Here is a 12,678-nt window from a genome sequence, read left to right as displayed (position 1 = left end):
ACAAAACAGAAATCGGATGTGAGAAGAAAAGAAGGGTCTGGTTTTCGTGATCATAATAGAAACACAAAAATAAAACTAAGAATTACTCTTTTTTTTTGCGCGGTACACAATGTTTGCCACCTCACAACTCCAAAATCCATGGTTCAATCCTGAGATTGAGTTAATCTCTGTGCATGTTCTCACTGTGTCCATGTGGGTTTCCTCTTGGTTCACCAGTTTCTTCAGACCTCTCCAAAACATGTCAGTAGGTAGACTGGCTATCCTAAATTGCCCATAGTCCCATCCAGGTTCTATTCCCACATTGAAGCCAGTGTTCCTGGGATAGGCTCTCAATCCACTACCACAGTGGCCAGGATAGATGAATAAATGAATGAATGAACAACTTACAGGCACTATGGTGGTGGTGTAGTGATTAGCATTGCCACCTCATAGCAAGAAGGTCCTGGGTTCGAACCCAGTGGCTGACAAGGACCTTTCTGTGTGGAGTTTGCATGTTCTCCCCATGTCTGTGTGGGTTTCCTCTGGGTGCTCTGGTTTCCCCCACAGTCCAAAGACATGCAGGCAGCGCTCGAAACTAACGGTGTCCCGACGTCCCGGGGACCATAAAAAAATGTCATCGGGACACAAAATTATCATATCTGGGACAATCCCGGGACAATGGAAAAAAATAGATCTCGAAAAAAAGTTCTACATTAATATTATTTACAAAGCCGTAACACATACGTAGACATTCACCTAATTTGTCAATTTTAATTTTAAAACGTTAACAGCGAAAAATACATAGTAGCTACACTTTCGATGCACCTGCATCAGTAGGCTACAGAGCAGCGCATTCTGTTCTAGAATCTTCGGCCGGAGTCCGCATTATATGGACTTGGAATGGAATTGCTACCGCACACGCTGCGCCGACTCTTGCCAGAACAAAAATGCTTAAGTGGTTGAAGCGGACCGACCGCGGGGAAGAAACTGAAAGCCCAGACATAACGTCTCCGGGACCTTCAGGATCCAAAGTGTCATCGCCTGGTCTGCAGGCAACGCGAGCAACTGAATGAACTTAATGAACACTGTTAGACATGTTATAAAATACAACAGGAATGATGTGGATGATATTGACGGAAGATACCGTTCAACAGAATAAGTGAGTTTTCTTGGTGTCTTTCTAGTTCAGAAAGTTTAGTCAGTCAGCAGCACAACTAGGCTCGGACCTGGCACCATGTTGATGTTGCTAACATTTGCACCCACGTTTCGGCAGCGAAAGTTCATAAAAATGGGTATCGGAAAGTTCATAAAAATGGATAACGGTAATGGATAACGGAAAGTTCATAAAAATGGATAACGGTCTCATTTCATCTCATTATCTGTAGCCGCTTTATCCTGTTCTACAGGGTCGCAGGCAAGCTGGAGCCTATCCCAGCTGACTACAGGCGAAAGGCGGGGTACACCCTGGACAAGTCGCCAGGTCATCACAGGGCTATGGATAACGGTAATGGTGAAAATTATAAGTTGGCCTTATAAGTGCCAACAGATATTCAAGGTATAAGTAGATGAAATGAACATGAAAGGGGTCTTATTTTCAACTAAAGTGTACTGCAGATGTAGGGAGTTGAAACATTTTCTGAATGAGCTAGTTGGCCCCTTTAAATAAACGGGTATCTATTCATACAGTGAGATCGCCAAAGTTTAATAAACTGAAAATGCAATAACTGTAATTTTGAAGTAGATGATGTATTGGACATGTGTCGCTTGTGTCTTGTGACTTATTGTAAAAATGATATAAAGGGTTCAAAATCGCATAGTTACAAATATAATAGTAACTTCATATGATAATATTAACCACTGGTTATTTCAGAGAGGAAAAAAATGGGGACACTATTGCTTCCATTCGGGACAATACAACACAGAATTCGGGACCACTGGGGGACACAAAGAAAAAAAGTTAATTTCGAGCCCTGCATGCAGGTTAGGTTAACTGGTGGCTCTAAATTGACCATAGATGTGAATGTGAGTGTGAATGGTTGTTTGTCTCTATGTGTTAAGGCCAATTTATACTGACAACCCAGTCCTCGCAGATGGCCTCGCAGATAGCGTCTGCGAAGCCTTCCCCCCTTCGCAGACGCTCTGCGCGCACCCTACGCGCACCTCCCAAAAATTGTGACCGTCGCAGACAAGAGGGCTCTGATTGGTCCACTCTACATCCGCTGTACACGCACTTCCGCTTCCTTACTTTCCCGGTTTGGTTTGTTTTCACGACCGCCATTTTTAAAAACACGAGCGAAGACGGAGCAGCACGAAGAGCGGTTGATCAAGGAAGTGAGGAAGTACGTACATCTATACGACTCCAGTTCTAGTCATTATAAGCATAATTATAAGTAACCGGAGGATAAACACTCCACTAACCACACCCACCAACTACTCCTAGCAATTTCGCGACTTCGCGCCCCCTTGCGTTGTTGTGGTGAATAACATCGCGCACGCCTATTACTCCCCGCTCAACTATAAATTACAACTGTCTGCGAAAAGCTATCTGCGAAAGCCTTGTCGCAGAAGCATGCAGAGGCCTTGAGTCCTGTGATGACCTGGCAACTTGTCCAGGGTGTACCCCGCCTTTCGCCCGTAGTCAGCTGGGATAGGCTCCAGCTTGCCTGCGACTCTGTAGAACAGGATAAAGCGGCTAGAGATAATGAGATGAGATGAGATGTAATTGTAAATTCACTTGTTCATTTTGGAGCAGAAATAACCAAATGGCTCAGATTACTGGCAACAAATGTTTTCTGTCTTCTCGTATGCTCTTGTTGGTGTTCAGTTACATAATGAATGCTCTAGAACACAGAGTTATCTGTTATCAGTTTATTCCTCATCTCCATGATGGCAAGAAATTTGGCAAGTGGTATTTATTTATCTTATCAGTCTAAAATTTAAATTATGTTTGATATGTATTTTTTGGGAAGCCATTGGCTTAATGGTTACAGAAGCAGCTTTGGGACCAAAAGGTCACTGGTTCGAGTCCCTGACCCAGCAGGAATGGCTGAAGTGCCCTTGAGCAAGGCATCTAACCCCCAGCTGCTCCCCAGGTTGCTCTGGGTATGTTGTATGTCGTTCTGGATAAGAGTATCTGCTACAGTGGTGCTTAAAAGTTTGTGAACTCTTTAGAATTTTCTATATTTCTGCATAAATATGACCGAAAACATCATCAGATTTTCACACAAGTCCTAAAAGTAGATAAAGAGAACCCAGTTAAACAAATGAGACACAAATATTGTACTTGGTCATTTATTTATTGAGGAAAATGATCCAATATTACATATCTGTGAGTGGCAAAAGTATGTGAACCTCTAGGATTAGCAGTTAATTTGAAGGTGAAATTAGAGTCAGGTGTTTTCAATCAATGGGATGACAATCAGGTGTGAGTGGGCACCCTGTTTTATTTAAAGAACAGGGATCTATCAAAGTCTGATCTTCACAACACATGTTTGTGGAAGTGTATCATGGCACGAACAAAGGAGATTTCTGAGGACCTCAGAAAAAGCGTTGTTGATGCTCATCAGGCTGGAAAAGGTTACAAAACCATCTCTAAAGAGTTTGGACTCCAGCAATGCACAGTCAGACAGATTGTGTCCAAATGGAGGAAATTCAAGACCATTGCTACCCTCCCCAGGAGTGGTCGACCAACAGAGATCACTCCAAGAGCAAGACATGTAATAGTCGGCGAGGTCACAAAGGACCCCAGGGTAACTTCTAAGCAACTGACAGCCTCTCTCACATTGGCTAATGTTAATGTTCATGAGTCCACCATCAGGAGAACACTGAACAACAATGGTGCGCATGGCAGGGTTGCAAGGAGAAAGCCACTGCTCTCCAAAAAGAACATTGCTGCTTGTCTGCAGTTTGCTAAAGATCATGTGGACAAGCCAGAAGGCTATTGGAAAAATGTTTTGTGGACGGATGAGACCAAAAAAGATCTTTTTGGTTTAAATGAGAAGCGTTATGTTTGGAGAAAGGAAAACACTGCATTCCAGCATAAAAACCTTATCCCATCTGTGAAACATGGTGGTGGTAGTATCATGGTTTGGGCCTGTTTTGTTGCATCTGGACCAGGACGGCTTGTCATCATTGATGGAACAATGAATTCTGAATTATACTAGCAAATTCTAAAGGAAAATGTCAAGACATCTGTCCATGAACTAAATCTCAAGAGAAGGTGGGTCATGCAGCAAGGCAACGACCCTAAGCACACAAGTCATTCTACCAAAGAATGGTTAAAGAAGAATAAAGTTAATGTTTTGGAATGGCCAAGTCAAAGTCCTGACCTTAATCCAATGGAAATGTTGTGGAAGGACCTGAAGCAAGCAGTTCATATGAAGAAACCCACCAACATCCCAGAGTTGAAGCTGTTCTGTATGGAGGAATGGGCTAAAATTCCTCCAAGCCGGTGTGCAGGACTGATCAACAGTTACCGCAAACGTTTAGTTGCAGTTATTGCTGCACAAGGGGGTCACACCAGATACTGAAAGCAAAGGTTCACATACTTTTGCCACTCACAGATATGTAATATTGGATCATTTTCCTCAATAAATAAATGACCAAATATAATATTTTTGTCTCATTTGTTTAACTGGGTTCTCTTTATCTACTTTTAGGACTTGTGTGAAAATCTGATGATGTTTTAGGTCATATTTATGCAGAAATAGAGAAAATTCTAAAGGGTTCACAAACTTTCAAGCACCACTGTAAATGGCATTAATATAACAATATTGCCTGATTGTTATTTAGTTGTCACTACTTTATTTCTTTCCACAGATAATATACTTCATTTAGTAGGTTGGCAATTATTTATATTGGAGTTAGGTATCCGCAGTATACACAAAACTAGATTGTAAGAAATGGGGCAGGACCTGTGGGTGGTGCAAATGCGAAAAAATACTGTCTTATGCTCAACCAAATGAGCAACTTATTATCATCAGGTTGCACAAAGATAGAACCCAAAGCCCTATATAGTTTCTTATATAATTACAACATCGTACATTGATTCATATGTACTGCTGTATCCTTTCTGTGTCATGTGGAAAACTAGTTTTCTCCACATTATTGTAGGAAAGAATTACGGTTTAGCTCAGGACCAATTTCCATCATATATGGGAAGGAGATGAGAAATAGACTAGAAAATACTGTAAAGCCCTATTAATAACTGCAGTGATCAACTCAAATATGGTATTTTTAAGATGATTTATCGAAGCCTTTTATATACGAGTTTTCATTTTTTTGGAGATTGTGCGCACACACACAGAGTTTGTGGGTGGCAGTGATCTTGAGGTCCATGTATTTGTGTGTGTGCGTGTACATGTGTGTAAGAGAGGAACTATAACTACAAAAATACCTGAATTATTCCTCTGATATAATAGGCAGTGACTGATCCGGAAACACTGCAAAGAAGAGCATTGACTGAATGAAAAAAATCCTCCTGACAGGAGAGACGTGGAAACATTTCTTCACTTTGTCAGTACCATGTTTTCTGAATGCTAAAAAAGAAATGTCGACACACTTCTTAAAATAAGAAGATATAGATTTTAATATCTTTATAAACAATTTTTTTCGTATTATCTTCTGAGAACAACTTGTTAAACCATCGAATAACTAGGATGGTGTGATGCAGGAGTGTGTGTGTGAGAGTGAGAAAGAGAGAGAGAGAGAGAGAGAGAGAGAGAGAGAGAGAGGACATGGTGGAGGAAGAAGGATTGTGCAGTTTCTTTGAAAATGGAGTCTAAAGCATATAAGAACCAAATTTAAAAAATGAGAAAGCAAAAAATGTGAAGAAATGCACTTCTCTGCTTGAGAAGTAAAAAACCCTGTTGTCATCATAAATGTCATTCATTCATGGTTTTTGTCATGGTACCAATATTATCTTAGTCATGAGTCCATCTACTGGCTGACGAAACTGTTTACAGTTCATTATATTTTACAAAGTATTTCTCCGTGGAAATCTCCGGAGGCACAATTCTCCAGTCATTCCCTGGACCTGTAACTGGAGATTGAACATCCATCCACACTTTTCCCTCTGTCCAGCACAGACAAATTGTCTTTCTCTTGGACCCCAGTGTTTTTGTCCTATGGCTGCAAAAGTGCGGGTTGTTTTTCGTTTGTTTTTTTTGGCCATGGTATGTTGAAAATCACTATTATACATCACACCAAGTTATTTGAAGGATTTTTCCCCAGTGTCCTCTTAGTATTGTTGAATTGTTAACTTCACAACCTTCTAAGAGTGAAAGGTTGTTCATTTTAATAGGCAGTTCAAACAGAGGGATGTTAGCAAAAAAAGGTTCATCCCAGTTTGACCTTTGTCCTCTTGGGGTACTTCCTGTTTCCGTGCCCCATTAGCAGGTCATCTCTAGTTCCCAGCTCAGCCAAATCAAACAAACACAGAAGACAAGAAACAAATACAACTTTTTAAATTTCCAGAGCTTTATATCTCACACACACACACACACACACACACACACACACACACACACACACACACACACAGTTCTTGAAGCAAATGTACCCTGTTTGCTTCGTTAAACATTAATAGCAGCTTGTTATAATAGACTCCATAACAATGTGCTGTTGCAAAATAATCCAAACTATGCAAATAGTGAACATGCTATTTTGTAGTAAAGTAAAATATGAGGAAAAACAACTAGTGCATCTCAAAAAAATTAGAATAGCATGAAAAAGTTTTTTTTCATAATTTAATTCAAAAAGGTAAACTTTCATATATTCTATGTTCATTACACATAAAGTGAAATATGTCAAGCCATTTCTGTTTTAAATTTGATGATTATGACTTATAGCTCATGAAAATCAGAAATCCAGTATCTCAAATTATTAGAGTATTTCTTTTTGAGTCTGAGTAAAACAGTATAAATACTGTGTATCTCTCTGTTTAGTTCAGTACATGCAACTACAATCATGGAGAAGACTGCTGACTTGACAGTTGTCCAGGAGACGATCATCAACACCCTCCACAAGGAGGGTAAGCCACAGAAGGTCACTGCTGAAAAGGCTGGCTGGATTGTGCACAAGCAACAGGGATGACCACAGACTTGAGAGGATTGTCAAGAAAAGTCGATTCAAGAACTTGGGAGAGCTTCACAAGGAGTGGACTGAGGCTGGTGTCAGTGCATCAAGAACCACCACACACAGACGTCTTCAGGAAAGGGGCTACAACTGTCGCATTACTAATATCAAGCCACTCCTGAACCAGAGACGTCAGAAGAGTCTTACTTAGGCTAAGAAAAAAAAAGAACTAGAGCATTGCTTAGTGGTTGAAAGTCCTCTCTTCAGATGAAAGTAAATGTTGCATTTAATTTTAAATCAAGGTCCTAGAGTCTGGAAGAAGAGTGGAGAGGCACAGAATCCAAGGTGTTTGAAGTCCAGTGTGAAGTTTCCACAGTCTGCCATGATTTGGGGTGCCATATTGGGGTGCTGGTGTTGGTCCACTGTGTTTTATCAAGTCCAAAGTCAACACAGCCATCTACCAGGAGATTTTAGAGCACTTCATGCTTCTATCTACTGACAAGCTTTATGGAGATGTCGATTTCCTTTTCCAGCAGGACTTAGCACTGGTCCACAGTGCCAAAACTACAACCAAATGATTTGCTGACCATATTACTGTGCTTGATTGGCCAGCCAACTCGCCTGCCCTGAACCTCAGAGAGAATCTATAGGGTATTGTCAAGAGGAAGATGAGAAACACCCGACCCAAAAATACAGACGAGCTGAAAGCTGCTGTCAAAGCAACCTGGGTTTCAATAACACCTCAGCAGTGCCACAGGCTGATCGCCTCCATGCCACGCCGCATTGATGCAGTAGTTCATGGTAAAGGAGCCCCAACCAAGTATTGAGTGTATAAATGAACATACTTTTCAGAAGTTGGACATTTCTGCATTGTAAATCCTTTTTTGATTGATTTTAGGAAATATTCTAATAACTTGAGATACTGGATTTACATTATCTATAAGCCATAATCATCAAAATAAAAACAAAAAAAGGCTTGAAATATTTCACTTTACATGTAATGAATGTAGAATATATGAAAGTTTACCTTTTTGAATTAAATTATGAAAAAAATGAACTGAGATGCAATTATATATGACTTAAAATAGATTATGCGGTTTTAGTATTTGTCTAATCAGTTTGAGATCATTGTATAGTTTAAGTGACAGATTGTGTTTCCTTGTAAAATGTTGAAGTAGGTTATAGCTTAACTGTTCAGGTGTAATACTGCAAGTCATTTTAAGATTTTGTTTTTTTTCTCAGTGGCAGCGAACCTAGAAAGGAATAACTGGCAGCACATTACTGCAATAAAATGAATAAAAGGATCAAATTGAAAAGTAAACCATTTCTGTCTGCTACCGTAATCCTAATTAATCTGCTGAAGTCACAAGTTTCACTAAAAGTTGTGATCCAAGGTATCTTTCTCAATTTATTAATTTCCATAATGAGCACACCATGGTTGGGGTTTAAGTGAATACACAGCACGTACATTTCAGAAAGCTGAGGCAATTATGTTTTGGATTATGTTCAGTTGTTATGAAAGAAAAATACATGATGTGTTTTGCCAACAAATGTGACTCAGGACATGCTGAATAAAACTTGACTGGATTTACAAATAACATTTTATTTTGGATTGTATTCTGCAACTTATTTATATAAAAAAAAAGTTGATGGAAAATATTTTGAATGTGTGTATGTACCAATGTAATATTTTATAATTGGAAATTTGTATTATTGGAATTTTTTAGCTGAGCAACCCTGCATTTCAGTTGCACGTTATATTCCAATTGCATGTCATTCTGTTTAGCTGTCAATTATGATTAGGTTACAGTGACCCATCTCGATGTAAATGAAAATATTTTGGCAACAATGGCAGTGAAAGCATGTTTAGGCTGCCTGTACTACTTCTCTTTCAATTCAACCTTTCATCCTCCTGCTCATATTAGGCGTCTGATGTTCACTCATATGTATTTATTTCACAGATATGTGCATATGATGCCTAAGCATTTGTGTCTAATTCAGTATCTAACTGGCAAAGATCCTTAAACAGTATTTTACATGTATTATTAAACATACACACAATGACCCCTCCCACCCCAACCCCAAAACATACACACGCACTTGCACACACAGAGGCCTTGGAAGGCTGGAGCTAGAGTGGATCGGAGAACTGCATTGTTGTCATTTAGCTACAATGCACCAGTGTCCAGTTCACTGTATGATGAATCTAGCACTGAGCAGCACAAGAAGTCCCACAATATTAGACAGAGGGAGGTGAAGCCACTGGGAATTGCCCATGTTGGTGGCCTGCTGGACCCCACTGGGGGGACGCACAGTGGTCCGCGGAGTACATTTATTCTTTCTCCGTGTGGTCAAACTATCAGGGGATGTGTGGTCATATTTCCCAGTGAAGTCAGATGAGGAAAACTCCTTGTCTGCCATTTCCTTTGAAGTATGAACGTCATTGGGCCCTTTCCCTTTGCCGCTCCTGCTTCGCTGGCGTGTGCAGTTCCGAGAACGACCAGGCCTCTGAGGAGTGACCACATTTGGGGAATCTCCTGTTCCTCCCTGTACTCCATTAATTGCAGGGGGAGGTTGGGGCAAATGAGTGGGCAGAGAGGAGAACTGTTCACCAAGATGGGGGTGGTGAGGGCGTGTTTGTGGAGGCTGGGCAGGTTGAGGCTCTTGCTTCAGTGAGACTTTGTCTGTTCCACCCCACAACTTGGTCTTGCTCTGGTGCAGGGACTCTGATCCAGAGCAATTGGGGAAGTCCTCTTTCTTCAGCTGCTTTAAGTCCTTTCCTGCCAGGTTGGCTGGGGCTACACAGCCCACTGAAGATGTGGAACCACGGAACCTCTTAAGCCAGTCCCACAGAGACAAGGCCTTGCAGTCACATTCCCAGGGGTTGTCGTTGAGACGAAGATATTCCAAAGCACCCAGTATGGCCAGGCACTCACCAGATAGCTCTGTCAGGGAATTGTTGAACAAATATAGTGTGGTGAGACGCTTCAGGTCATGGAAAGCCAGCCGGTCCACCCACTGCAGCTGGTTGTGGTGCAGCAGCAGCCGGTCCAGAGCACGCAGCCCTCTGAAGGTGTTCTGATGCAGGCTCCACAGGCGGTTCCCATGAAGAAACAAATGACTCAGGTTGTGTAGGTCCACAAAGATGTCATCCTGCAGGTACTCTAAGTGGTTATCCTTTAGAGAAAAAGAGGAGAGAACTAAATATGACAAAACACTCATGTTTGGCATATAACTAAATGCATGAGCAGATATGAGACTTACTTGCAGATATAAGTACTGCAGATTGCGAAGGCCCTGGAAGATGTTATTAGGCAATGCACTCAAGCCACAGCGGTACAGGTGGAGGGCATGAAGACGGCCAAGCCCATGAAAGGTCTCTGGAGATAGAGAACGCAGGTAGCGGTTGTCTCCCAGGTCTAGCTCCTCCAACAGGGTGAACCCTTGAAAGGTGGAGGGCTCAATATATGTGATGTTGTTGGAGTAGATCCACAGTGTTACTGTAGTGGGACTGAAGTGGCCCCTCAGCAACCGGTGGATTTTGTTATTCTGGAGGAAGATACGTTCGCTGTGAGCAGGAATGCCCTCAGGGACAGACAGGAAGTTGTGGGCCTGGCAGCTGACGGTGCTGGGGGCAGAATAGCAGATGCAGTGGCGCGGGCAGGACCAGGATAGCTCCAACCCACAAAGCACCAGCAGGAACTCAAGCCCACAGCCTAGACAGACACACAGATGGAAGAAAAAAGGGAAAGAATCAGAAAAGTGTTTCTGGAATTCAGCCTAGCATGTAGTAAGTCATTTTGAGTTTTTGAGATTTAGAGCTCATACAGTACGCAGGAGGATCTGCTTATGCACCATAAAGAGCTGGGTAGGACTGATTTAGGGATGAAATGTGGAATATAATGGCAAAGAACTGTACAAATGACTGCGATTCACACATTCCAAGACCTAAGCAATAGTTGAATGGTAAGAAGTTGGACAAGGATGGACACAATACAACAGAATATAGCAAACAGGCTGTCCAGGAAAGCTAAATAATAATGAATGGCAAACATACCACATGATCTGTTGGTGGCTATGGATTATCATGTGGTCACTATGATTTGTGCCTTTGGAATGCTTGTTAACAGCTTGTGTACACAGTCATTATCCACTCTTGGTTGCCCAGGGAAACAAATGTGGATACCAAATTCCTACCTCTCGGAAGGCTTTTGCTGTGGTCAGAGGTAAGTAAAATAACTGGAATTTTAGCCATTAAATAAACACAAACATATAGATCAAGGTAGATACACTCATCATCCACTTTATTAGGAACATGGGTGCACTTTTCCCCCAATCTGTTGTTTGATGTGAACAGTAACCGAAGCTCTTGACCTGTATCTGTGTAATTTTTTTGCATTGTGCTGCTGCCACATGATTGGCTGCCTGGAAAACTGCATGAATGAGCAGGTGTTCCTAATAAAGTGGACAGTGAAAGTATGCACTATATCACAACTAATTATTTGCAGCCAACTACTATATGCACCGATCAGCCTCAGTCTCCTGCTGAAATCAATCTCCGAGCCTGCAAATGGTTTTTATACCTATGTTAAGCCTAAGAGTCAAAGTATTTTCTCCTCCTTTTTCCACATTTATTAGAAGCTATTCAGTTGGATTTATCCAGCAGTTAATTTAAAGAGAAAGCAGGAAAAGGCTAATTTTTTTCATACTATGAGTCCCATTTGTACACAAGCGACAGTTGTTTCTTTTTTCTCAAAATATGTATTATTCAAAACACGATTCCTGTCATTCACTCAAAATCGATTCGCTCCCTCTGCCTCTTAACATCACTATAATCCTTAGTTTCTCCATTTGAAATGCAGGGCTAGGGAATTACTCTCTTACAGAAGACAAGCAGATATTTATTGGAATATTTCTTCAGGTAAGGCATTTTTCAAAAATCATGTGAGGCCTCTATAAATGGGTAATGTAATAGCTCCTGACTGAATATCAAAATATGGAGTGAAAGTGCACATCAGAAAGAGTTGGACAGTCATTATTATGAGAAACAATACAATACTGGGTCAGCGTTAGAATTACAGAGGGTCTTAGAGTTGCAAAAACTCCAGGCAAAGCATCCCTAGTTCACTCCAAAGTCTATCTCAGCTGGGTCCATGTTATTTATTGTATTAGGAAATAAACAGTGCAGACTAGGTTATCCAGCCATCCATTATCTGTAGCCGCTTATCCTGTTCTACAGGGTCGCAGGCAAGCTGGAGTCTATCCCAGCTGACTATGGGTGAAAGGCGGGGTACACCCTGGACAAGTCGCCAGGTCATCGCAGGGCCGACACAGAGAAGAACAACCATTCACACTCACATTCACACCTACGGTCAATTTAGAGCCACCAACCTGCATGTCTTTGGACTGTGGGGGAAACCGGAGCACCCGGAGGAAACCCACGCAGACACGGGGAGAACATGCAAACTCCACACAGAAAGGCCGCTCGAACCCAGGACCTGCTTGCTGTGAGGCGACAGTGCTAACCACTACACCACCGTGCCACCCAGACTAGGTTATATATTTTATAATACAGTAGTAGTCTATGCATTGGAAAGTCATATCACTCTATTTAGATTCCAAAGT

The 12,678-nt window shown here is 41.5% G+C and overlaps 1 protein-coding gene across 1 annotated transcript in view; it reads right to left on the bottom strand.

Moving 5' to 3' along the window:
• Positions 1 to 9,243: 9,243 nt before the first annotated feature.
• rtn4rl1b (reticulon 4 receptor-like 1b) overlaps positions 9,244 to 12,678 on the bottom strand; it is a 377,201-nt gene continuing 373,766 nt past the window's right edge. Inside the window, exons 2-3 of the mRNA XM_060898078.1 lie at positions 10,318 to 10,769; positions 9,244 to 10,230 (exon numbers count right to left, since the gene is read on the bottom strand). Of these exons, the coding sequence (XP_060754061.1) occupies positions 9,244 to 10,230; positions 10,318 to 10,769 (1,439 nt within the window). The remainder of the gene's footprint in view (positions 10,231 to 10,317; positions 10,770 to 12,678) is intronic.

The sequence above is a fragment of the Neoarius graeffei genome, chromosome 17 (assembly GCF_027579695.1).
Source record: "Neoarius graeffei isolate fNeoGra1 chromosome 17, fNeoGra1.pri, whole genome shotgun sequence".
NCBI lineage: Eukaryota > Metazoa > Chordata > Actinopteri > Siluriformes > Ariidae > Neoarius > Neoarius graeffei.
The sequence above is the reverse complement of the archived record's forward strand: the minus strand, read 5'-3'. Positions and strand labels throughout refer to the sequence as shown.